Below are 27,533 nucleotides of genomic sequence, written 5' to 3' on the forward strand. Positions count from 1 at the left end.
CGTAAGGGTGACCGGGCACGTATAAATTCCCAGGTATGGATAGCCCCTATTGAGTGATTTATATGATGATTGAATATGAACTCTATACATAAACTCTTGGGGATGCGCGACGGGGGACAGTCTAAGGTTTTCGGACTTGTCGGGTTGGCTGGATAACCGACAGATGGGCCCCATCAGCCGTAGAAAAGGCATGCATCATAAGCATTTGTTTGTTTTGATTGCTATGCATTTCCTGGGTTTGCCTAATTGATATTTATCACCTGCTACCTGTTATACTTGCTATTTGTACTATCTGCTCATTACTTGTGCGTGAACTTGTTTGGTTTCTTGTTCCTGTTACATTATGGATGATGGAGGGATGGAGGAGATGGAGAAATGGTTTGGTGTTAGGTGAGGATTGAACTTGAGTAAGTTAGGTAGATTTAGAATACCTACCCCTGTTGATGGCTTTTGTTTAGTACTTAAGTTGAATAACTGAATAACGGAGTTCTAGGATTGCCTATGGCATTCTCAGGACCTTATTTATTATAAGCGTGGCACTTTTACCATGCTGAGAACCTCCGGTTCTCATTCCATATTGTATTGTTATTTTTCAGATGCAGGTCGAGAGGCTCCTCGCTAAGCGTCTGGATCCTGGGAAGCGAAGTAGTCCTTGGGTGTATTTTGGTTTCTGTTTGTATATATGTTTATATATGTTTAGCTTACTCTCCAAGTAACTTATGTACACTGCTCTTTTTAGAGGTTGAGAGAGAGATAAGAGTTTACTTTGATATTTTGGTATATTTTGGAGACACTTATGTATGTTTATATGTATATATATACCCTCCGGCCAGCCTTAGCTTCGCAGGCTGAGTCAGGAGCTAGTTATGTTGTTTCCTTGGCTTTCCTTTTCTCTCTTATTTATCTTTATCTCTTCCTTTTAGGTTTCTTAACACACAAGTAATTCGATTCCTCGAGCGTTGCGTGACAAATGGATTCCTGATGGTAAAGAATTTCACAAATAAATTCTCGTTGCAAGTATAGTTTCTAAACCAACAAGAATCTTTTCGTACAAAAACTTTGGTTGTCACTTAAGCAAACCCAATAAAATTTATAACCGAAGTATTTAAACCTTGGGTCGTCTCTCAAGGAATTGCAGGGAAGTATTATTTATTATTGGTTATGAAAAGTATCTTTTTGGGTTTTTGAAATAGGGAACAAGGAAATAAATTGGCAAGAAAGTGAATTAATAATTATGAAAACCCTTGCAAGGTATAAGAACTGGAAACTCATCCTAGTCATCCTTATCAATTGTGATGAGAATTGTTTATTGCTCCCACTTAGTTAATCCTTACTAAATAAAGGAAAGTCAAGTGGACTAATCAATGAGATTCCTCAAGTCCTAGTCAACTCCTTTCAACTATTCTTTCATCTTCAAGGGTCTCTCCTACCGCTACCCTTAGGGCCTCCTCTAGCTTCTTATGAAGTATAAATTCGTGAAGATGATTCCTTCTTTCTTGTTCCATATCAATAGCATAATTGGGATCATCTTGCTCTTAGATTGATGGATGTGGGTGCTCTTCCATGGAGGATGGTGATGGGATGGAAAGATCATTATGTGGTTGAAAAAGAAGTGCACTAGAGCTTGAGGGTTGAATATTGGAGGTAGAGAATTGGTTCATACGGGATATAAGATTTTGGAGTGTAGAGGTGAGACCAATGATGTTAGAGATGAGTGTGTTGTTATCCAATGGAGGTTGGGGTGGATAGGAGGGTTCATTTGTTGGGAGAGATGGCTCATAATACGAAGGTTGTTCTTCTTGATAAGGATATGGAGATGGTGAATATTGAGGTGGTGGTTCTGGGTGTGGTTCATATGGTGGTTGGTGTGGTGGATAAGGATTAGGATCATATTGAGGTGAATAGTGTAAAGGGGCTTATGAGTATGGTAGTTCAAAGGTCTGTTGGGGAGGTGGTTCATAAACATATGGTGGGGCTTGTTGGTAACTACAAGGGGTCCACCATATTCATCATCTTGATATGCACCCTGGAATGGCTCTTGACCATAGTAATTTGGTGGAGGTTGGTTGTCACGAAAAGGTCCACCATAACTATTGTCTTGGTATGCATTATATAATGGTTGTTGGTTATAGCGCATTGGAGGGGGTTGTTGCCAAGAGGGTTGATCAAATCCTTGTGGCTCCTCTCATTTTTTATTCTTCCAACCTTGATGCCTGTTCTCATTATAGCTTTCATTCCTTACAACAACATTGGAACCAAACTTAAAATCAGAGGGGTGAGAATTCATAGTATCTAAAGAAAATAAAAACTAATAAAAATTAATGAAAATAAACTCCTAAAACTAGAAACACTAACAAAGAAACGAAAAAGCAAATATTTACAATAACCAATAATAAGGCACACGTTTGCAATTCCTCAGCAACGGCGCCATTTTGACGATCGGATTCTTGCTAGTAAAGAATTTCATAAAAGTAATCATGTTGTAAGTGTAGTTCCTAAACCAACAGAGAATCCTTTCATACAAAAACTTTAGTTGTCACTTAAGCAAACCCAATAAAATTTATAACCAAAGTATTTAAACCTCGGGTCGTCTCTCAAGGAATTGCAGGAAAGTATGATTTATTATTGGTTATGGAAAAGTATCTTTTTGGGTTTTTGAAATAGGGAACAAGGAAATAAATTGGCAAGAAAGTAAATTAATTATCATGAAAACCATTGCAAGGTATAAGAACTGGAAATCTCATCCTAGTTATCCTTATCAATTGTAATGAGAATTGTTTATTGCTCCCACTTAGTTAACCTTTACTAAATAAAGGAAAGTCAAGTGGACTAATCAATGGGATTCCTCAAGTCCTAGTCAACTCCTGAGGAAAGACTAGCTTTAGAGGGATCCAAATCAATCAGCAAATTCTAATTATCAATCAACAAAGGAGTTTGATAACTCAAGTGTCACAAATTACTCAACCAAAGCCAAAAGGGGAGAAATCTAAATTAAATTAAAAGCATCAATAACATAATTTGAAGAAAGCAATCATAAATCTGAAATACCTCAAATTGTATTAAATAGAAAGTCAAATTAAATATGAGAATTTATAAACCAAATAGCAACATAAAGTAATCAATAAAGGGAATAAATAAAAAAGTAGAAGAGAAGTTAAATTAAAGGAACATTGAACCTGGAATTGAAAAGACGAAGAAATCCTAATCCTAAAACCTAAGAGAGAGGAGAGAGCCTCTCTCTCTAAAAACTACATCTAAAAACCTAAAATTGTGCTAATGAGAATGTGTGTTGAGTCTCTGCATGTTCTCTGGCTCTAGTCTGTGTTTCTGGGCCGAAAACTGGGTCAAAACCCGGCCAGAAATTGCCTTCAGCGTTTTCTGTTAATTCTGCAGATCGCGCATGTCACGCGTACGTGTCAGGCACGCGCACGCGTCGTCTTGCAGAACTCCAATCCACGCGTACGCGTCAGGTACGCGCACGCGTCGCTGTGAAAATCTCCAGATCACGCGCACGCGTGAGCCATGCGTGCGCGTCGATGCTCGCTAGTTGTCTCCTTTATTTCTTGTGCTCCTTCTATTTTTGCAAGCTTCCTCTCCATTCTCTAAGTCATTCCTCCCCTATAAAGCCTGAAACACATAACACACAGATCACGGCATCGAATGGTATAAAGGAGAATTAAAATACACAAATTAAAGACTTCTAGGAAGCAAGTTTTCAACCATAGAATAAAATTGGGAAGGAATTGTAAAATCATGCAAATCATATGAATAAGTGTGCAAAGACTTGATAAAAACTACTCAATTGAGCATAAGATAAACCATAAAATAGTGGTTTATCATTGCGCTTTTCTTTTTGTGAATTTGTTTTACCTGTTTTTCAAGACTCCTAGTTGAGTATTTTTTCCTTATTATTATGTATATATTTTTACTTTTAGAAGTCGTAATACCATACTATCTCAGTCTTATGACTTAAGCATAAGATTAAGTATAGTAGGGTGTTACAGTATTGTCCATTATAAAAATTTGAATTGGAACAGCTACATCCAGAATAAACCGAAAATATTATTAGTGTGAAACTATTGTATAGCACTAAATGAACCGAGCATTGTCCATTATATAAATTAAAATTTACAACACCTGCGTCTAAAATGAACCAAAAAATACTCCTCTAAACAAAATCAATGTACAATGCTAAATGAACCGAACATTGTATATATAAAATCAAATTCGAAAGACCTGTGTCTAGAATTTAGAGATTTCATTCAATTTAATTCAAAACACAGGCATCTAGAATTTAGCAATTGCATTCCATTCAATTCAATTCAAAATTGAATAATCCAAACCTCGTTCGTTTGATTCGATTCAGAAGAATAATTCAAATCGCTCTTATTCAACTGATTTGAAGTTGAATCATTCTTTGATAGGCTATTAAAATATGAAAACAAAGAAGATAAATCCTATGCAGATCGAAAAAGAAAACAAAGAAGAATAGGCAGAAGATAAATGCAATGGAGATCGAAGAAGCAAACGAAGAACAACGACAAATAGCATAGAAGAAAACGAACAAGAACGAGGAGCAACAGAGAAGAAAATTGCAATGCAGATCGAAAAAGGTTTACGTTGAGGAAGAAGGTTTACGTAATTACGTTTGTTAGAGATATAACCATTAGTGTTACCTTCTCCTATTAGCTTAAACTTTTGCGATGAGTGGTTTCATGACATGGTATCAGTCTATCAGAGCTCTATATCCAAAAAGTCAAGAGTTCGATCCTTGATGAATCCTAAAAGTGAAAAAAAAAATAGCAAATCAAGCAAAATCCCAAAAGTGATGTTAACATTTAATATTGATTATTGGGAGAACAATCCTTTTTTATTTTGCACTTTAATTTGTGATTAAATTGATCAAACTTTTATGGCAATAAAAACTTAAAAAGAGATATCAAACTACTTGATTTCACCTTAACTGATCCAAATCTTCATTGAGTTTATTCAATTTGAATAATGAAATTGGTACACTAGCAGAGCTTAACAAGTACAACTATAACAAATATTAATTTAATCATCATATAGAATATAAAATCTCAAGCAGAAACTAGGTGAGACAAGGAACCAAAATTACATATAGATTGTTAATTCAGTGGGGATGGAACCTAAGTTGTTTCCCTATGACTTCAATTGCATTATAAATATACAAATTTTGGATTGTCATTTCAGCAAGATAACAGAAATTAGGTGAGACAAGGAACCAAAAAATGAAAGAAAAATGATACACAAAATTACAAAAGATGATGCCAAGCATCAATAATTAAATCACTCAGGACTAAAATGTCTAGTTAAGACCATGGTCATATATCCAATGCCAAACACCAAAACTGAAAATATAACACAAAAATAAATGCAAAATAAAAAAAATAAAAAAAAAAAACAATATTCTACACATCATACATGTCAGCTGCACTATCTATAGACTCTTCTCTCCTGTGCTGAGAAACAGCAGTAACCTTGGTGTCTTGATTATCAACATCAATGGAAACTTCATCTGCTGTTGTTGCTGACAAGGACTTTTTGTGGTGGTGATGATTCCTGTGGTGCCGAGACTTCGCAATCCTCGTCAGCACCTGCACGATGTCCCTCATGGACGGCCGCTTCCTCGGAGCACGGTTGATGCACTTATAGGCAAGGGCCGCGACTTCATTGAGCTCTTGAAAGTCACACTTACCCTCTAGCCTAGAATCAACAATCTCCTCCCAACCAACTTTTCCATCCGTGTTCATTGCCGCCTAATCATCAAAGAAATAGTATTCATTAGGATAATAAAGGAATGAATTATGCATAACTTGTCTAGAATCTACAACAATGATCTTGACTTTGACATTGTTCACTTCAAGAGAGAGGTCTTACAAGTTCAACATATTCCATTAGACCTTGCTGTGGATTTCTTCCAGCTATAAGTTCAAAGAGCAACACACCGAAACTATAAACATCACTCTTCTTAGTGAATGTTCCCGAAGATATATACTCAGGATCAAGGTATCCAAAGGTTCCGCGAATTGCTGCCTGTTTATCTACCACCTCTTCTCTTGAAAGTCCAAAATCAGCAACCTGTTTGATTCAGAATTACATAGTAAGAAACTAAGAATCATCCTGAGTAACAACAAATGACTAAATTAACTACATATTTTCATGATCATTCTATCTGCGCGACCTTAATTCGTCTAAGTTTTTGTTAGTTACTATATTAATTCCCTTTTTATTTGCTACCATCACTGAGAAAGTACTTTCTGTGTGATGAAGGTGATGATTAACAAGAACATACCCTGGCTCGCATCGACTGGTCCAAGAGAATATTGTTAGACTTGATATCTCTATGGATTACAGGAGGAACTGCCTGAAGTGACAAAAAACAACAAGAACAAGAACAATCATGACCAAAATACACAAAGCTGAATGATCTTAGGGCTTATGAGTTATGACATGGATGATACTTACTCCATCATGAAGATATTCCAAGCCTCTTGCTACATCTAAAGCTATGTGCACCCTCAAATCCCAACCCAGCGTCCCATTCTCTTCGCCTGAGAAAGAGAAATAAAGAAAGTATTTATTCATTTGCTATTGAATATGCAATACAACAGTAAAGCTTGATAAGTAAGTGCTATATATTAATATATGTCAGATTAAATAAGAGAAATTCGGGGATTATGAGTAGAATCACTTGGTTCTAACAATGCCAGAAACTAAACAAACTTGGATCGTTGCCAAGAAAAGTGACTAACTAATGAAATTCAGGACTTACAATTTCTCAGACCAAAGAGAATAAAGATAGACAAAGACAAAAACAACTTACTGTACAAGTGGGAAGCCAAGCTGCCTTTACTCATGTAAACATATACAAGCATATGTTGCCCCTTTTCTGCACAATATCCAACCAAATTGACCAGGTTTCTATGATGCAACCTTCCCAACAACATAACCTAACCAATATTGACAGAACAAAAACAAATTACTCAATTGCAGAAAATAAAACAATATAATTCAGTACTTACATATAGTAATAAACATGGTTCCAATATTTTAACTCTTCAAAAGGATGGTTATACATTCATACATTTATCGAGCTAGAACATTTAGCATAAATTTCATCAATCAGAGTTTTGTTATGAAACATGGACTAATTCTGTTAGTGGAATTGGGTTACTCCATGGCTATAGTTGAGAAACTGTTATCAGTAACCATCTTTACCTCAGTGTGAAATTCTTTTTCCCCTTGCTTGGAATTTGTTGCAAGAACTTTAACCGCAACAGTCTCCCCAGTACACATCTGAGCTTTATAAACAGGACCAAAAGCACCTTGTCCTATGAGTGTTGTAAAATTATAGGTTGCTTTCTGCAAATCCCTAGAATGCAAATAAAAGCATTAAACAGAATGAAAGAAGAAAAGGATAATGGCATGTAAACCTCACTTACAGAATCCATTAGGGCATGGAAACCTCACTTACAGAATCCATTAGTGGACACCAAAGTTTTGAAACAGATTATGTAATTTATGATTAGATATGATCAGTCAAATGCCTATAGCAATCAAAGCTTCTATCTTAACAGCTATAATGGTAGGATTGGATCAAGCGCTTGCAAAAAGGGCACAACTTAAGACCAGAACTATTGCAGTGATTTAACACAATCCTACATGGACCATTTCACATTCCTCATACAAGTGGAAGAAAATAGATCAGAGGGCTGGTTTTCACACATAATCCCAAAGGACATTTTGATGAGGTGAGTTTTGCCACAACATTGATATGTCTCTGGCAAGTGTACTAGTTCGTACTAGTAATATAGCGAAAGTTCAGGATCTCTCAGTTTAAATTGCTATCTAGAATTCTAGACTACCGAATGAAAGGATCATCAGGCTGCATTTGAATCCTGTATGTGAGAAGAGATACTGAGATTTTGGACACAACTCATTTTTCTGAGACAGAATCCAAATGCAACCTAGGATTACTGCCTTGTGACTGGAGTTCAGTATCACAGGTACAAATCAAAGGCCCTGCTAAGTGGGAGCCTTGCAATATAATCCGGCCTACCATGTTCTCAACTCTTATGGCATGAAAATGTAGCAGAATTCACAGTAAATTCTCAAAACCAAAAAGAATAGGACATGAGAAAGCAAATTCACTACAGGAAGAAACATACTTGTAAGAATATTCTGGTATACCAGATGCTGAAACCATGCTACTCTTCTTAAATCCATCAAGCCAGAAGGACATGCCCCCATTTCGCGACGCGGCCTTCACAGGTGATTCTGGACCTAAGGTTGAGTCCGAGAGAATAGTACACGAATCGGCACCATTTGCGCGAATCGGTATGGTGGCTGCCCTCCTGGAACTGCTGTTCCCAATCTGTGAACGCTTCCTATGGTATCTAAAGCAGAAAAGTGCAGAAATTGCAAGAACAACTCCAATAACTACACCTATGGAGATCCCAATGATTAGTCCTGTTGATTCCTCTTTCATTTTCTCTATTCTTCTGCTAATCCCTATTGCTATTGATCATCCAGTCCATTGACAAACCTGTAAAATCCACCAAAAAGTTGCATTAGTCACATTCACACAACAAAATATATCAAATCAAAATGCCACTAGTAACTAAATCATGCGTGGTGCTTGGTTCATCATATTTGAATTGGTCAATCCTAGGCTAATTAATAGGACTCTCAATTTCAAGTTTCAAAGTCATTCACATAAAAACAAAGTCTAGAAACATTAAAAATCAAAGCTTGACCTTAGCATTACTTGGTTGAATTGAACAACCAAGCACATAATAATAGGATAAGAATAATTTACCTATACAATCCATCACACATCATGCACCCCCCAATAGTCAAATCCATAAAAAAATTTACAAAAATAAATTAAAAAAATCACTTTCACACAGCAAAAGAAAATCCAAAACTGATGCAAATGCAGTTCAATCCTTTATATCAAACACTTGATCTGCTTTTTCCCATTCATCCAAGATCAGAAAAGGCACAAACCCCATTAATGAAAATCCCAGCTTGGATTAACACAGGCATTTGACCAAACACAAAGAACACTTTTTTAACAAAAAATTGGCAACCCTTTTCTTTCTTCCCACTCAGCTTATTTTCTCAGCAACCAAACATGTCTATAGTACCAAAAGCAAGTACCTATATCTATATGTACTTCTTAAGCAGCCACAAAAAGACACAAAACAAAGCACGTTCCTTGAACAGTGTCAGAGACAGATCGAATTTGAAAACACTGACAGCAAAGAAGGTTCAGGTTTGACCCCAAAAAACGTGTTTCTAAGAAAACCATATAACCTTGAGAAATGAGAACACAAGCTCACCTGTTAAAATTTGGAAATAAATAAATAGCTAAATAAATAATAAGAAAGTAATGATGATGAAAAGCTGAACTGAAAGGAGTTGCGGGTTTTGTGGAACCGTTGCTAAAAGAGAAGTTAAGTGTAGTAACTAGTGAATGAGATTCCAAGAACAAAGATGAGAGAAAGGAATCTAAAGAAGAAGGAGGAGCGAGTTTTTTAGTTGCAGAATTTTGAGTTTGAGAAGACAAAAGACAAAAACAAGTAAAACTTGCATACATAAGCAGCATACTACAAAATTATAGCAAAAAATAAAATAAAATAATATAGATGCTATAGAATTAATTAAAATAATAAATCCTGATTAAAAAATTTGAGAATAAATTAGTCCTTCATGATCTAAATTTTGAAAATCTACAAATAGTCACTTCTTAATTAAATAAATAAATAAAGCATATCAATCTTTCCGTATAAATTCATATAAATATACATAAGTATGCTACCAAAAAGTTTGTATAAATTCCCTAACAAAGCTAATAAATATCATTTATAAATAATAAAATCTTTAAAAATAATAATTTTTATGTACTTCTATGTAAAATACCTTCACATTTTCATTGAATAGAAACATAAAATATAAAACGATATAATAAAAATTATTATTATTGTGAGTAATTATTTAAAATGATTTTTTAAAAAAAAAATAAAATTCTTATTTGTTGACCTTGTAGCATTATTAATACACATAAATTAAATTAAGTAAAAACTGATATAAGTAGTCTATTTAGCGTGAAAGATTAGAGTAGCATAAATCTAATTCGATACTTAATTCTCATCACTATTAAATTTTGTAGACATAGACGACACCGTGATTATTAACTTTTTTTATTTATTAAATATGTATAAAAATTATAAAAATAAAATTAATAAAATAATAAATTATTTATAATTTAACTAAAAGATTTAAGATTTAAAATTTAAAAATAATAAAAATAAAATATTTTTTGATGAATTATATATTAAAAAATATTTAGAAAAAAATTATACATCAACTCTTTTATATCTTCATTATATATAATATAGAGTAAAAAGTAAATAAAATAATATACATATTTGGTGGCTTATAAATTATCGTATACTGTAAATTTTTAAATTTTGAAAAAACTTTTTTTTTTTTATGGAAGGCAGAAGCCACAGATGTCATTTATAATCCCAATAGAGTTTGTTTGTATTAAAGAGCCTAAGGAGGAAGATGGTGGAGATAATTTTGGCTTTTCATTTCTTTTTTTTTTTTTATACTTTATTATTTTGTGCATAAATTATTTTCTTTATAAATTTCCCCCCTACTTTTTGTAGATGTGGGGTTTGTAGCAATTATTCTCATTGAAGATGATGTTTTGAAGGAACATGGAACCGTGGTTAGAGTTAGAGGTATCAAATTTTGAGAGTATATAGGGCCCCACTATACGCGAGACACGTCGTTTCTTTCATCGACCGTATATTAAATTCTTTACTATTATTATTACAAAAAGGACCACTTACTTTCATTAATTATATTAGATTAGATTGCTTTTCTTTACTTCTACTATCTTATTCAAACTTCAAAGCAATAAATGGCACCACCTCTCTACAACGTGGATAAATTTATGGGTTATGGTCTCATGGATCTATCTATATTTTGGACAAGTTGTGGAAAAATTAGAAGAATCTATTTTTAATATATACTTATTAAATTAGGAATTACTATTTTAATTTAATTTATATTAAAATTTTCTAATTATTCATTTAACCTATAATATATCATGATCATTAGTGATAATATATATTACAAAAACATTTTTGCAAAAGCTTTATCTGAAAATGGGTCAACTGCAGTTTAATGAAATTATTTAGAATTTAATGAATTGAAAATAATGGTTATTTAGATAAAATTAAAGTGAATGAATAAATGAATGCAAGTAAAAATAATATTGTATTCTGTTACAATAAGGAAGTTTAAGTAGATGACTATTTTTCCACAAGGCTCAGGTTTTGAAGAAGAATCTTATTTAATGTAGTTTGACAAACTACTATCACATACGCTTTTAAATAGAGGCTTTTGCCTCAGAGAAAAACACAAGCAATAAAGTAAATACTTCCTCTCTCCTTTCTTCTTATATAAATGCAATTCTCTCTCTCCTTACTTTTAATACTTCTTTCTATCTTTACATATATATACATATTACAACATATAATATTAATGTATATATATAAATCATTATTGAGCTAATTATATTAATGCTAGAGTCTTCTATTTATATATCTTTATTTTATATTTACGTCTTCCTTATTTATTTAGTTGTTTTACAACACGTTATCAGCACGAAGCTCTAACGAAATTTTAGAAAGACTCTATGTAACAAATTTTTATTATATCGAAGCTCTTTCATCTTGAATATAATGCTTTTGATATATCTGGATACTATATGCTAAAATCCATCTTGATTCAATGGATCTTGAAGATACCATTAAGGTTGAAAATAATACATCCCAGAAGGATAAAGCCAAATCCATGATTTTCCTTCGTCATCATCTTGAAGTATGATTGCAAAATGAATATCTCACATTAAAAGATCCTGTAGATCTGTGGAAAGACTTTGAAGAAAGGTACAATCATGTGATACTTCCTCAAACCCGATATGTTGGAGAAAACTTTCTCAACCTTCCATGCCTCGAATGTGCTCCTGCAGCAGTAGTATCGAGAAAAAAGATTTAAAAATATTTTGAGCTAATTTCTTGCTTTCTTGTTGTTGAACACAACAATGAGTTGCTCTTAAGAAATCATGAAGCGCGCCCAGCTGGCGCCGCCCCATTTTCTGAAGCAAATGCGGCAAATTATAACCCCAGAAGAGGTAAATGGCAAGATTTTGATAACAAGAAAAATTATGGAAGGAAAAAGAATTATATTCAAAAGAGAGTATCTCAACAGAAGTGGGATAAAGAAAGAAATATCGGGCAGAGTAAATCAACAGAGGATAAGTATTTTCGTTGTAGTGAAAAGGGCCATTGGTCACGTACCTGTCATACCCCAAGGCACCTAGTTGATCTTTATCAAACATCCTTGAAAAAGGATGACAAAGGAAAGGAAACAAATTTTGTTTCAAATTATGAAAATTCCACCACTCATTATGATGTATCTAATTTCTTTGAGGATCCTGAAGAAAGTATTGGCTATTTGATCAATAATGGAATAGTTTGATATATGTATGTGTTTGTTAAATAATTTTACTGTGCATGTACTTCTACTCATTTTATTATTATTATCATTTGTTTTTGAAGAAAAATGGCAAGGACATATTCTGAAGATATTTGCCTTGCGAATAGTGCGAGTTCACACACTATTCTTAAAAGTAATATATATTTTACCCATCTTGTGCCAAAAGATGAATATGTTAATACTATTATTGGCTCGGACAATGTGATAGAAGGCTCCGGAAGAGCTATAATTTTGTTTCCTGGAGGAACAAAATTTATAATAAATAATGCACTATTATCTACCAAGTCCCTGAGAAATTTGTTGAGTTTCAAAGATATTCGCCGAAATGGATATCATATTGAGACAATGAATGAGGGAAATCATGAGTATTTATATATCACAACTCATGATTCAAATAAGAAAGTTATATTAGAAAAGTTTCCCTCACTTTCATCTGGGTTATATTATACCAAGATTAATGCAATTGAATCACATGCCATTGTAAACCAGAAGTTTACTAGCCCAAATGAATTTATAACTTAGCATGATAGATTGGGTAATCCGGGAATAACCATGATGAGGAGAATTATTGAAAACTCTCATGGACATTCACTAAAGAACCAGAAGATTCTTAAAACTAGTGAATTTTGTTGTGCTGCATGTTCTCAAGGGAAGTTAATTTTAAGGCCATCACCAATAAAGATTGGATTTGAGTCCCCTGAATTCCTAGAAAGGATTCAAGGTGATATATGTGGACCTATTCATCCACCATGTGGATCTTTTAGATATTTTATGGTCCTGATAGACGCATCTTCGAGATGGTCACATGTGTGCTTATTATCGTCTCGCAACCTGGCGTTTGCAAGATTACTGGCTCAAAGTATTCGATTAAAAGCACAATTTCCAGAAAATCCAATCAAAACAATTCGTCTTGATAATGCTGGTGAATTTACTTCCCAAGCTTTTGATGCTTATTGTATGGCTAATGGAATAAGTGTTGAACATCCAGTAACTTATGTTCACACACAAAATGGGTTAGCAGAATCACTTATTAAGCGCCTCCAATTAATTGCTAGACCCTTGCTTATAAGAACAAATCTCCCAACCTCGGTTTGGGGCATGCTATTTTACATGCCGCAGCACTTATTCGTTTGAGGCCAACGAGTTACCATCAGTTCTCTCCTATGCAATTAGCTTTTGGCCAGCAGCCAAATATCTCCCATTTAAGAATATTTAGGTGTGCGATATATGTTCCCATTGCACCACCTAATCGCACCAAAATGGGACTCCAAAGAAAATTGGGATATATGTTGGATATGATTCTCCCTCTATAGTAAGGTATCTTGAGATACAAACGGGAGATGTATTTAAATCCCGGTTTGCGGATTGTCATTTTGATGAATCAAAATTTCCAACATTAGGGGGAGAGAATAAGCTTCCTGAAAAGGAACTTAATTGGAATGCAGCATCGTTGATGCATTTAGATCCTTGATCAAGGCAATGTGAACTAGAAGTTCAAAAGATTATACATTTGCAAAGAATAACAAATGAATTGTCTGATGCATTTTCCGATACAAAGAGGATAACCAAATCTTATATACCAGCGGAAAATGCCCCAATTCGAATTGATGTCCCAGTAGGACAAGTAGCCACTGAAGTAAATTCACGCCAGAAGCGTGGTAGGGCGGAAAATGCCCCAATTACAATTGATGTCCCAGTAGGATAAGCAGCCACTGAAGCAAATACACGCCAGAAGCGTGGCAGGCCTGTCGGTTCCAAAGATAAAAATCCTCGAAAGAGAAAAGAGGTAAATACTATTCCTGTTGAAAAAGACACAGTAAAGACACATGCAGTTGTCCAAAATTCTGATATAACGCCAGAAGACGTTTAGGTACCTGAAAATTGTGAAAATGACGAGATCTCGATAAATTATGTCTTTACAGGAGAGAAATGGGACCGAAATAAGACAATTGTCAATGAAATATTTGCTTATAATGTGGCATTAAATATCATGCATGAGAGTAAGAATCTTGAGCCAAGATCAGTTGAAGAATGTCGACAAAGGAATGATTGGCCAAAATGGAAAGAAGCCATGAAAGCTGAATTAGACTCACTTGCAAAACGTGAAGTCTTTGGACCTATAGTCCGTACACCTGCAGATGTAAAACCTGTTGGATACAAATGGGTATTTATGAGAAAACAAAATGAGAAAAATGAAGTTGTGCGCTATAACGCCCGACTTGTGGCACAAGGTTTCTCACAAAGGCCTGGTATAGATTATAAAGAAACGTATTATCCTGTAGTGGATGCGATAACATTGCGTTATTTGGTCAATTTATCCGCATATCATAAACTGCATATGCACTTAATGGATGTGGTAACAGCCTATTTATACGGCTCATTAGATCGGGATATCTATATGAAAGTCTCCGAAGGATTAAAGATATCTAAACCATCCAATGAATATTCGCAAGGGTTATACTCAGTCAAATTGCAAAGATCTTTATATGGTCTAAAGCAATCCAGACGAATGTGGTATAATCGTCTTACTGAGTATCTGGCCAAAAACGGATTCAAGAATGATGATATATGCCCGTGTATTTTCATAAAGAAAACTGCATCTGGATTCATTGTAATTGCTGTGTACGTTGATGATTTAAATATCATTGGGACTCCTGAAGAGATTCCAACCATTATAAAAACTCTAAAAGAAGAATTTGAGATGAAAGATCTTGGAAGGACTAAATTTTGTCTCGGCCTGCAGATCGAGCATATAAAAGACGGAATCTTCATTCATCAAACAACATACACAGAAAAGATCTTGAAGAGATTTTATATGGATAAGTCACATCCATTAAGTACCCCAATGATCATAAGATCTTTGGATGTGGAAAATGATCAATTCCGTCCTAAAGAAGAGAATGAAGATATCCTTGGTCCTGAAGTACCATATCTTAGTGCCATTGGAGCGCTAATGTATCTTGCTAATAATACGCGACCTGACATATCATTCGCGGTGAATTTACTAGCAAGATATAGTTCCTCTCCAACCAGAAGACATTGGAGTGGAATCAAACAAATTTTTCGATATCTTCATGGAACGGTTGATATGGGATTGTTTTATCCCTATGGATCCAAGTCACCACTAGTTGGCTATACGGATGCTGGATACTTGTCTGATCCACACAAAGGGAGATCTCAAACAGGATATCTGTTCACATATGGTGGTACAGCTATATCATGGAGGTCCACAAAACAGACGATAGCAGCAACCTCCTCTAATCATGCTGACATACTAGCGATTCATGAAGCTAGTCGCGAGTATTTTTGGCTAAGGAGCCTGATTCAATATATTCTGTCGTCATGTGGATTGATTGATCATAAGATAGCTCCAACTGTCCTGTTTGAAGATAATACAGCATGCATTGCTCAACTTAAGGGTGGATACATCAAAGGTGATAGAACAAAGCATATTTCTCCCAAATTCTTCTTCACTCATGATCTTCAAAATCAAGGGACAATTGATGTCCAACAGATTCGCTCAAGTGACAATCTGGCAGATTTATTCACAAAGTCACTCCCAAAATCCTCCTTTGAAAGATTGGTACATGAGATTGGAATGCGCCGATTTCGAGACATTAAATGATGTCGGCAAGAGGGGAAGACTGTACTCTTTTTTCCTTGGTCAGGTTTTTTTCCCATTGGGTTTTTCTTGATAAGGTTTTTAATGAGGCAGTCCCCATCACTAAAGGATATTGTACTCTTTTTCCTTCACTAAAGTTTTTTTCCCACTGGGTTTTCTTTAGTAAGGTTTTAACGAGGCATAATCCTAAATGGTCATCCAAGGGGGAGTGTTACGATAAGGAAGCTTAGGTGGATGACCATTTTCCCACAAGGCTCAGGTTTTGAAGAAGAATCTTATTTAATGTAGTTTGACAAACTACTATCACATACGCTTATAAATAGAGACTTTTGCCTCAGAGAAAAACACAAGCAATAAAGCAAATACTTCCTCTCTCCTTTCTTCTTATATAAATACAATTCTCTCTCTCCTTACTTTTAATACTTCTTTCTATCTTTACATATATATACATATTACAACATATAATATTAATGTATATATATAAATCATTATTGAGCTAATTATATTAATGCTAAAGTCTTCTATTTATATATCTTTATTTTATATTTACATCTTCCTTATTTATTTAGTTGTTTTACAACATATTCCTTCTTTTTAAGCTCTTTTTCAAGTTAATATTCAATAACTTTCATGAAACTTAAGGTTGAGGATTAATGAGTGTCAACAAGATTTTTCATTTTCAAAACATCTACATACCAATAAAATTATGGAAACAGAAAACTAAAAGGAATATTATTAATTAAATTCTAACTAAAATAAAATTTTAAAAAAGAACAACTCTTTAGGCCAGTAAATTTTAATATTTTTAATCATTATTTGACCAATACTAATATTAAATTGTTATTAATAAATAAATTTTATTAATTTATATGTGTAAATTCTAAAAAATATAAATACAAATTTATTGATTTATGTGTGTAAATTCTAATAAATATAAATATAAATTATATAATTTTTGTATATAAAATTTTTGTAAATATAAGTATAAATTATTGTTATTTAAATACTAATAAAAAATAATAATATTTACTGAATATATAGGATTGTTATTTAAAAAATTTTAGTTTACTTTTTGGTGTTAATAGGTATGAAAAAGAATGAGAATGGAAGTGATCAGTGAACCTAACACACACCTATATGACCTAATGTGAGATTGAGATGAGATAAAAGGGGGTAAGTGATTAATCCAAGCAACAGTGCAATTTTTAGTCGAAAACAAAGTGTAACCCACTCCCTTACCCTTCACACCCTTCACGAAAGTGACTTTATATATATATATATCAACAATTCAACACCATGTTCAAGTTCATGTCCTTGTACGGAGAAGAACAAAAGAATGCTTTTAAATTAAAGTACAACTAGTTGCTCTTATCTCATTAAGCTTTGTTGATTTTTCACTAATTTCAATATGTATCTAATATAAAATCTATACTCTACAAACTTGGTGTGAAAAAAAAATTATAACTTATTTAACTTGCTAATTAATAATTATGTTGTGTTGAGTGAAACTATTAGGTTAAATGGCCACCTCTTTTATCTTATGTTCTAGACTTCTAGCACTTTTATTATTATCATGTTCTAATAGGCTTTTATTTATATTATTATATCTTTAATTCTTATCTCTCAGCAAACATAAAATATCTTTTGTGTAGCTTTCTTCTCGGGGTTAGATACTACTCTGTGATTCAAAAAAATAATGGTTGTTGTTCTAAGATATAGTCATTCACAAATTGAATTTTTCCAAATGCTTCACTGTCGTTATCTTCCCCTTAAATTAAGGTCAATTGAACTTGAACCTAATTATTAATTTTATATAAAAAATTGATTGTCCATTGCACTGTCATGAAAGAGCATTTCAAACAAATATATACGACATTGGTAAAAGAAATAGAAAAATATATATTAATTATTAAATCACTCCTCCACCCAAAATAAAATAGTATAAACATAGAAGTCGAATTAATTATTTTATGATGTATAATTGCAATTTCAATAACATAAAAATTTAATTATCAATTATCAACACAGATTCAAACACATCACAATACTTACACGTTATACGAATCCGGAACTCAAGACATAAAAAAATAAATGCTAAAGTTTCGATCGGCATTGACTTCCATCGCTCTCTGTTATTCTTATAATCATCTGAGGGTAAAACTACATTGGATTTCTTTTGTGGTTTGGTAACAACAACTTCGTTGTGGTCGACGCTGCTGTCACGACAATCCTTCGTGATGCAGCCATTGGACGGCAGAGACTAGTAGTTAGACGTAAACAGTAGCACGATTTTAATTTGGTGAAGAAATTGATCATTTTTTAATGTGGAATTGAATTGGTTAAGCTAAGTGGTGGTCTTCAGAAAAAGAGATGTTGTGCTTGAGAGAGAGAGCAAGCAATATTTAAAAGAGCGCTTAGAGTGCGATAAGATTGATGTTCATAAAAGAGTTCATATTACAATTTTAGTGTTTATTATCTTATCTTATCTTTATTTGTTCTTGTCTTTCATAGCTCAATGTTCTATATATATTTAGTTTTACCTTCACAATTTATAATTCAATCAATCAACAATTAATCAATAAATACAAAAGACAATATTTTTCTTTTTTTTTCTTATTCTTTTATAATTTTATCATTAATAATTACATTTTCATTCAATTACTTATATTTAAATTTTGTTATCTAAATATAGATTTTAAAATTTAAGGTTTAAAATTTTAAGTAATAAAACCCATTAAAGAGAAGAAATTTTTCCTACAATATAATATATCTTTTGCTTGTTAGAATAATGAATTTTGGCCTCAAAATAGTTCATAAGGGAAAATATCATACATACCCTAGTTAGTGCACCCAAGACCCAGCCACATTTATATTAACTATTAAGTCGCTATAGTTTTTGGTGGTGCACACGTCTTCATTACGTTGGACAATTTATTATTGGTACCAAAAATTAAATAAGTACATCATTTGGATTGTTCGGAATAATAAATATTGGTCAAATTTTTAGAATAAAATATTATTTTTGTCCAATAAATTTAAAGTTATCTTTAATATTTAAATTATTTAAGTTTTTAATATTTAAAATTGTCTTAATCTTATTTTGTGATTAATAATCTATTAACAAAGTTGATAGTAAATTGATAGAATAAAATTGACATGATTTTAAAACACTTAAATAGAATGAAAATATTAGAGAGAAAAATAATACATTATTTTTAGAAGAATTATCAAATTAAATAAAATAAAAATAAATTTTAATAGAATAAATTACATTACGAATTTAAGATTTGTACTCATCATAGAATACTTATAAAATGACTAGTAAATAAATTTTCGAAAAAAAAAAGAATATGATACATATACAATAAAGTATACTGAACTTTTTTAATGTTAATTAACATAAATTTTATTTTTAAATTTAAAATAAATTTTAATTTTATCCTTTAATAATATCATTAATTTAATGACAAATAATTATTTAATTATTTTTTTAATCACATATAAATAAATTATTCTTAATCACATTACTTTCATTCTAAATAAATTTATTTTTTATTAAGAGTAAAATAAAAAATAAGTTGAATAATTATCTAGCATAGGTTGATATTATTGAAGAATTAAATAAAATAAAAATAAATTTAAATTAAATTAAATATTTTTTATATATTAGAGATAAAAAGATATAATTTAATTATATCTTATTGTATATATACCATGCTCTTTTATTCTATTTTCTGAAAGTTTATTTACTAACCATTATAGAAATATAAGTAAAAATATTAAATTTGTAATGCAATTCACTACATTAAAATTCACTTTTATTTTACATGATTTGATAACTTTTTTAAAAAATAATGTATTATTTTTGTTCCAAACGTTTTTGTTCTATTTAAGTTTTTAATATTTTAAAATCGTCTGAATATTGTTCTATCGTCAACTGTGTCACTAATGGCAGAACAATACTGATATGATTTTAAAATGTTAGAGACTTAAATAAGATAATTTAAATATTAAGAACAACTTTAGAACTTACTCTAAATATTAGGGACAAAAATAGGTTTAATTACTCTGTTAGTCCTTATAGTTTCGTAAAATCTCTATATTTTTTTTCTTTTTAATTGGGTCCCTGCACCAAATTTGGTGCAGGGACTCAATTAAAAAAAAAGTATAGGAACCTAATTAAAAATTTTGCGAAACTATAGGAACCAACAGAATAATTAAACCACAAAAATAATACTATAGGTAGAAGATATCATCATTTAGCAAGAAAAAAACAATGTTTATTTTATTTTCTTTTTATATTTCTTTTGTATATATTTTTATGATATAAAATTAATTTTTTAAATTTCTATTTTGTATGTTTTATTAATTATTTTTAATAAAAAATAAAGGTTTACAAGAAAAATATATACAAAAATAGTACATATATTTTTTTTCACAATTTATTGGTTGCTTTTTTATGATATAATATATAGGAGAAATGATATTTGAACATATATGTAAAGAGAATTTATTAGAATTGACCAAATTAATATAGTCCCACTGTCCCACGTTTATAAAAATTATTATCATGGTTACATAACCAGACGCTAAGATATCATCAAGGTAGATATGACTTGGATAAAACCTATAAAGAAAAAGCTTGTTTTGGCCACTAACAGTGCAAACATCATCATAAACAATTAAATTGCTGAGGAGTAGCTAGATAGAAACAAGGTTGATGAAATTTGTGGACTAAACCAGGGGCTGATGCAATTGTTTGGTATAATGTATTTTATATTTTGAAATAATAACAAGAGAAAAAACTTTAAGGTCAGCAATTTTAATTTATGTTGGATAATATTTTTAACCAATAGTCTAATACTTTTAATTCAGTATTATATTTTTAATTTAATATTTTTAAATATTGTTAATTAATTATTGATAAAAAATAAAAATTTATATTAATTGTATAGTATTGCTCTAAGAAAAAACATTCAATAAGTTCAACTATATATGCTTTTTCACTTTACCTACTCTTCCATTCATGTATATTAGTGAACCAAGAAACATGAAAAGAAGGGTTCAATTATATATATAATTATTAGTATTGCTAGATAGGTGGTAAAGTGAGCCGACACATAAAGCACTTGAGATTAGAGATGAACCCTTTTTCTTTTTCTTGTATTAACCGGCAGTGATTTGTCCTCATCTCACAATTCAAATAGCAAAATCCTTTTAAGATTATTTTATAGAATCCCTAAAGAAAAGGGGTAATGTTTTTATTTTTTTCATTATTATTATTAAAGTTCTTCTAGTGTGTCTAAAATCTTTTCATTCTTTTGGTGGATTAGATTTGTTATTATTATAAGATATGATTTTGGTGTTGTTTAATTTTTACTGTAGTAAAAGAAATTATCTATATACAAAATAAAATGAAAAAATAGACTTAACAGCCTTTTTCAACTAATTTTAATAGTGTTCCATAATCCAAGAACATTTTTTTTCCGACAATATCAAAGTGGTTGTGTGCGTATAGTGTATATTGTAAGTGAATTTATGATATTATAATATATAAAATTAGAAATTGTTCAATTTATCTGAAAAAAAAAATGGTGTACCTATTTATTTAGTAAATTTTTTTTTACTGCAATAAAAATTAAATAAAACCAAAATCTAATATCATTAACTCATCTAAATATCCCCGTCACATATTCCAAAGACAAAACTAATCCACAAAAAATATTTTAGCATATTAAGTTATTAATATAGCCAATAGCCATGTTAAAGTTCTTCTTTTTCTTATTATTATTATTATGAATGATGAAATCCTGCATTATGTTCTCACATGATGGATACATATATCCGGATAAGAGCTTTTTGGTCACATTATTAATTATTATATATAGAGTAACCTAGTTACTTGTCAGAAATGTTGCACCAACCATGATGAAGCATACAATCATCCCATATATTTCTCCAATTTAAAAGTGTTTTGTTTTAGAGACAGAGAGAAATGATGGCCAATTGGCAATTGAGTTCATTTTGAGTGCATGTATTGTATTTTCTGTATAACTTGAAGGAAAAGATTCTAATAGTGCAAATTATGGTTGCATGAGGTTGAAGGAAAGCCTGAAATGCTGAACCCCTTTTTTTTTTCTCTTTAATTATTATTTAATTAAACAATAAATACATTGCATAAATATTTCTGTAGGATCTATCTTTGGGGCATGTGATTCTCACATGTGGTAGCATGTGCTTTTGTTCTCGATTTAGCTCCTCAAATCATGGTCCGATTCTATAATCCATATACCATCACAAAAATCATAGGTTTCATTAGTTGAAACATAAATTAGGCTTCTTTCATATCATTCAGGTGATTTAGGTTTTTAACACGAAATATGTAAATCGTCTTCCTTCTTTAATTTTGTATACTCAAAATCAAAATCAACCATCTTTTTTCACAAATAATGACACCAACACAAAAAATGGTAAACTACTTCAAACCTTTTAAGGAAAATTCATTGTTGGGCTTATACTGGTTACAATATCCTCTCGTCCATGCAACCACTAAACTCTATTGGGCTTCAAATGCGAACAATTCCTTTCCTGTCTCGGGCTTACCAAAACCCAAATATGTTTATGAAACCTTAATTACTCATTTCCTATATTTTGATCCAAACAAAAAAAATAAATTCTCGTCAACTTTCGAAAAGACCGACAAATGTTGTCTTCTCATCCTATAAGAAAATGTCATAGTAATACACGAATACTAGCTAGGACTTTGCCGGACACTACAAGATGCGTTTTAATATTTGTATATTTTTAATAAATTTTGAGAAAAAACATGTTAAATATTTTATGAGAAAAAAAGATTACTTAACAATAAATTACAATAAATTGATACATATTAGAATTTGTGTCTATTATATAAATTTTAAATATTTGTTTGTTCTTCTTGCGTTATATGCATTCAAAAAAGAAAAAAAAAAAAAAGATAGGAATTCTTACTTTATATAGACAGTAATACATTATTTGCCTAATAAATTAAATTTGGACGTCTACAATAACAAAGGATGAATGATGGGTCAGGGAATTAATTGTGATAGAGAAGAATGTGTGGGTGGTTACTGAAAATAGTTAAATTAGTCTTTAAAAATTACATAATCTTTAATTTGATTTGTAAAAAAATTTTAATCAAATTTATATTTAAAATATTTAAAATTAATCACGTTAGCTATCAATTTACTTACTAACGTCGTTAATAAAAGATGATCTGGCACGTTAAATATCGACATCATGTTAATATTAAAATGATGTAATTTTCTGAGTTGAGGGACAGTGAAAAAAACATCGCCTTTTTGAGTTTTTGACCCATTACTCTCACTTAAATTAGTAATTGACATTACTCTCACTTATTAAATATGTTTGTCTTTTTTTATAACTTTATTCATCTCCAGCTTGTGAATTTGTTAAATTTAATAGAATATGTTAATTTTCAGCTTATGAATTTGCTAAGGACATTAGAATGTGTTGATTTTTATTAACTTTGTTAAGTTTATTAGAATATGTTAATTTTTATTACTTGTTTACTTGAATAAAAAATATTAAAACTTGTTTCATGGTCAGATTCGGACGATGAAAGTGAATATGAAAAGAATTGTGAAGGTGCATCTTATTATGATAATTCGTGGTCTCAGAAGAGTCAGATAGAATCGATGTTAGACTCGAACGACGAAAAGCCACGTGTGTTTTCAAAATACAATGAGAAGCCGAGATTTGATGACCTTAAATTTGAGGTAAGTATGATTTTCAAGAACAAGCATAACTTTATATATGGTTGTCACTAGAGATTATAGAATACAATCGAGTAAGATGACTATATCTTTCATCAAGAATGAATGACAAAGTTAGATGTAGGACTGTTTATAAGAGCAAGGGTTGTCCTTGGTAAATATATTGTGCACACAACAAACACGCTTTTGTGAGTTCTTTAGAGTGAGAGTGAGTGTAGTGTCCACTAATTCAAATTGAGTTTTTTAGAGTGAGAGTGAAAGTAATGTCCCTTATTAATTCAAGTGAGAGTAAGAGATCAAAATGACGTCATTTCATTCACAGTCCCTTATTTAAAAAAAATTGCCTTGTTTCAATATTGACATGTCATTTAATGAGTCGGAATATTTTTTGTTAACGATGATAGTAATATTTTTTGTTAACGATGATAGTAAACCAAGTGATAAAAAAATTAACGTGACTAAATTTAAATCTTTTAAGAATGAATTTAATTAAAAAAATTATAAAAACAAATCAAACTTAAAAATTGCATAAATTTTTAAATATTAATTTAATTATTTATTCAATTTAATTTGTAAACACAAAGTATTACTATTACAAAAAGAGAGTGACAGTTATCACTTGGTTACTAATAGGAAATTATATGCGGTGACGGAATTTGAAATAAAATTTTGAGGGCAAAAATTTAACATAAAAATTTAATAATAATATTTATATTAAAATAAAATTTATAAATATAATTATTCTTTAAATTTGTTACTAATAAAATAATAAATAAATAATTCTACAAGATAGAGGATAATTGTAGGGTTGGTAATGGATAGGGTAGAATAACCCTACCCACCGGTTGAAAATTTTATTAAAACTCTATCCTATTCTACTCGCAGGTTGAGTATCTCTCAATCCTAACCCTACCTGTACCCTAAAATTTTAAACCCTATCCTACCCTACCCTACCCGCAGAAATATCAAATTTTTTTAAAGTAAATATAAAATTCAATCATTTTGAATTTTATACATATTAATAACATAAAAAATAAAAACTAATGCTCTAAATTACTAAATTAATTAACTAGTTTTAGTGGTTGTTCACTTATTATAAATCATTACATAAGGGAGGTTGTGGATTCAATTTTCACTTCCTTCACTATATACCTAATTTTTATAAAATATGTGTTATATATGAGGTGCGGGTAGGGTAGGGTAGGGTAGGGTACACCCTAAACCTGTACCCTACCCTACCGTACCCTACTCTACCCTACCCGCAGGCATACCCGTACCGTACCCTACCCTACCCGCAGCGGGTCGGGTAGCCTACCCTACTTGAACGGGTTGGACCAGATTGGGTACCCACGGGTAGGGTATGAATTGCCAACCCTAGATAATTGTCAAGATGCTTTTGATATGAACCCCATTTAAGATAAGCTTGTCTAATCTCATCTCTCTGGTTTGGGTGATATTGCCAAATTTGAAGCCGTTTCCCAGGGTCTCATTCCAAATAATTAAGGTCAAACTCATTAGATGCAACTCTTTGAATTTTTGAAAGTTGTATCTCACTTTTTTTGTGATTCATTAAAGTAGAAGAACTATTTACAGGCATTGATATTGTAGAAGTTATATGTTCTCCTTATTGAATATTAGCCTTCCTCTTAAAAATGTATCAATTCTTTGATTTTTCATCATTATTTTATATAAAAAATTGAATATATATCCTGTAAAATATATAAAAAAAATTAGAAGGATAAATATTAAAATTTATAATATTTATTAATTTTTTTTATCAATTTATATAAATACATTAATATCAATACTTATTGAATATTCTAATATTTTTATCATATAAAAAATTAAATAAAATAAATAATAATATATAAAATAATATTAAATTAAATAAATAAAAAATACCTAATTTTTTAGCAAAGCATGCTTTTTATAATGAGAAGCAAAGTAACAAGCAGCAAGGAGCGTGTCTTTATAGTGTTTTTATAATAATAATTTTTAATTTTTATTTTGTTAGATAATTTTTTTTATTGTTATCTCTTTTTATTAGATAACTTTTTTGATATAATTTGATTTTATCTTTTAATTTTGATGTGTTGTGAAGCCAACAAAGGTCCATTCTAAAACTAAAAATTATTATGCAATAAAAATATAAGATAGAAATTAAACTTAAATACTCTAAATTATAGTAAAGTATTTGAGCCAACTCAACTACTCTTTATTATTTGAAAAACTACTATTAATATTTTTATAAAAAATTTGGAAAGTCATGGCCGATTGCCCTAATGACCTCTATTTATATGCTTTAGCTTAATAATTAATTTTTTTTACACGGTATTTGATTCAAAGGAAATAGAAAAAAGGAAAATGGATGAAAAATAAAAATTTTCATTGTTTAGATGACCCAAAAAAAATTAAGAGGAGAAAAAAATGTAATATGAGATCCATCCAAAGGTTTTCTCTTCCTCAATGAGATGAAAACAGCCGAAGAAAAAGTAAATAATTGTTCAATTACGAATTTGTCCTTTATTTAATATAAATTATAATTTATATATAATATAAATAAAAATATAAATATAATTTTATTTTGATATAAATTTTTTTATTTAAATAATTTTTTTATTTAAATAATTTTTTTATTATTATTTATTTATTTTTTCATCCAAACAACACACAAAAATTCACTTTTCTTTTAATTATTATTTTTTTCATTTTTTTTTGTTTTTCATCTGGTAACCAAACAATACTTTAAAAAAAATAATGAGAATGCGGGGAACGAATGAATTGAAGCTGAAAACGTCAAAAGTCAAGTTTCCTTTATACACCTTTTGACTTGGTGAATAAGGCAATAAGCTCACAGCTTGAAAAAATTCACATTAAACAATTTTTTGTATGCTCTCGTTAAAAATAAATTACAATAAATTTTTTTCTAAAATATTATAATATCTATTACGTATATACTATATTGTACTATTTTTATTTATAAAATTGTAATTATATTAAATAGACATATAATATTACCTTTTTTGTAGTGTGAACCCATTAATAACTCTATTATTCAATACACATACACATGCTCGCATAAAAGGTTAACCTAAAAAAAATTGATATCATATCTCTATGTAATAAATTTTTTAAATACACAATGATAAAATATTAGATTTATTGAGTATATTATAATTTTTTAGTCCTTTTATTTTTAAATAAGAATGTAAATATTATTTATTATTTTAAAAATTTAATAATTGAATAATTTTGGGACATAACTAAAATTAAAATATATCTTTGTATAGCATTTAATGAATTTAAAATAAAATTTAACTAACATATACTCTAAGGACACATAATAAGACTACTATTAATAGAATATTTTAAATATTTTTATTTAATAAATAAAAAATAAATACATTGAAAAATTAATTTTTTTTTGTATTTAAAAAAATTAATTTATCATCTTAACATGTATTCTTATGACATAAGTTAAATAAATTCTTTAAAATAATACATAATAAAAAATTAAAACTACAAAAAATTAATAA

General features: G+C 30.5%; 1 protein-coding gene across 4 annotated transcripts; it reads right to left on the reverse strand.

Annotated features, from left to right (window-relative positions):
• Window positions 1–5,276: 5,276 nt before the first annotated feature.
• Window positions 5,277–9,800, reverse strand: LOC112771165 (calcium/calmodulin-regulated receptor-like kinase 1). 4 transcript variants are annotated; one of them, XM_025815806.3, is made up of 8 exons: window positions 9,369–9,800; window positions 8,193–8,569; window positions 7,243–7,396; window positions 6,848–6,974; window positions 6,490–6,575; window positions 6,317–6,388; window positions 5,902–6,102; window positions 5,277–5,780 (listed from the first exon to the last, which is right to left on the reverse strand). In XM_025815806.3, exons 2-8 carry the CDS (start codon window positions 8,510–8,512, stop codon window positions 5,433–5,435), a joined length of 1,308 nt encoding a protein of 435 aa, XP_025671591.1. In that variant the 5' UTR covers window positions 8,513–8,569; window positions 9,369–9,800; the 3' UTR covers window positions 5,277–5,432. The 4 variants fall into 4 exon arrangements, with proteins under 4 accessions (XP_025671591.1, XP_025671592.1, XP_025671594.1 ...); XM_025815807.3 differs by having other exon boundaries at window positions 8,843–9,650; XM_025815809.3 differs by having other exon boundaries at window positions 9,187–9,617.
• Between the last annotated feature and the right edge of the window lie 17,733 nt (window positions 9,801–27,533).

Source organism: Arachis hypogaea, chromosome 18 (assembly GCF_003086295.3).
Source record: "Arachis hypogaea cultivar Tifrunner chromosome 18, arahy.Tifrunner.gnm2.J5K5, whole genome shotgun sequence".
NCBI lineage: Eukaryota > Viridiplantae > Streptophyta > Magnoliopsida > Fabales > Fabaceae > Arachis > Arachis hypogaea.

Excerpts from the sequence above, each read along its gene's own strand:
- LOC112771165 (XM_025815806.3), bottom strand. The coding sequence starts at position 8,512 with ATGAAAGAGGAATCAACAGGACTAATCATTGGGATCTCCATAGGTGTA. Across the intron at positions 7,397-8,192 it reads ATACCAGAATATTCTTACAA|GGATTTGCAGAAAGCAACCT; the intron begins GTATGTTTCTTC and ends TTTGCATTCTAG. Across the intron at positions 6,103-6,316 it reads ACCAGTCGATGCGAGCCAGG|GTTGCTGATTTTGGACTTTC; the intron begins GTATGTTCTTGT and ends TGAATCAAACAG.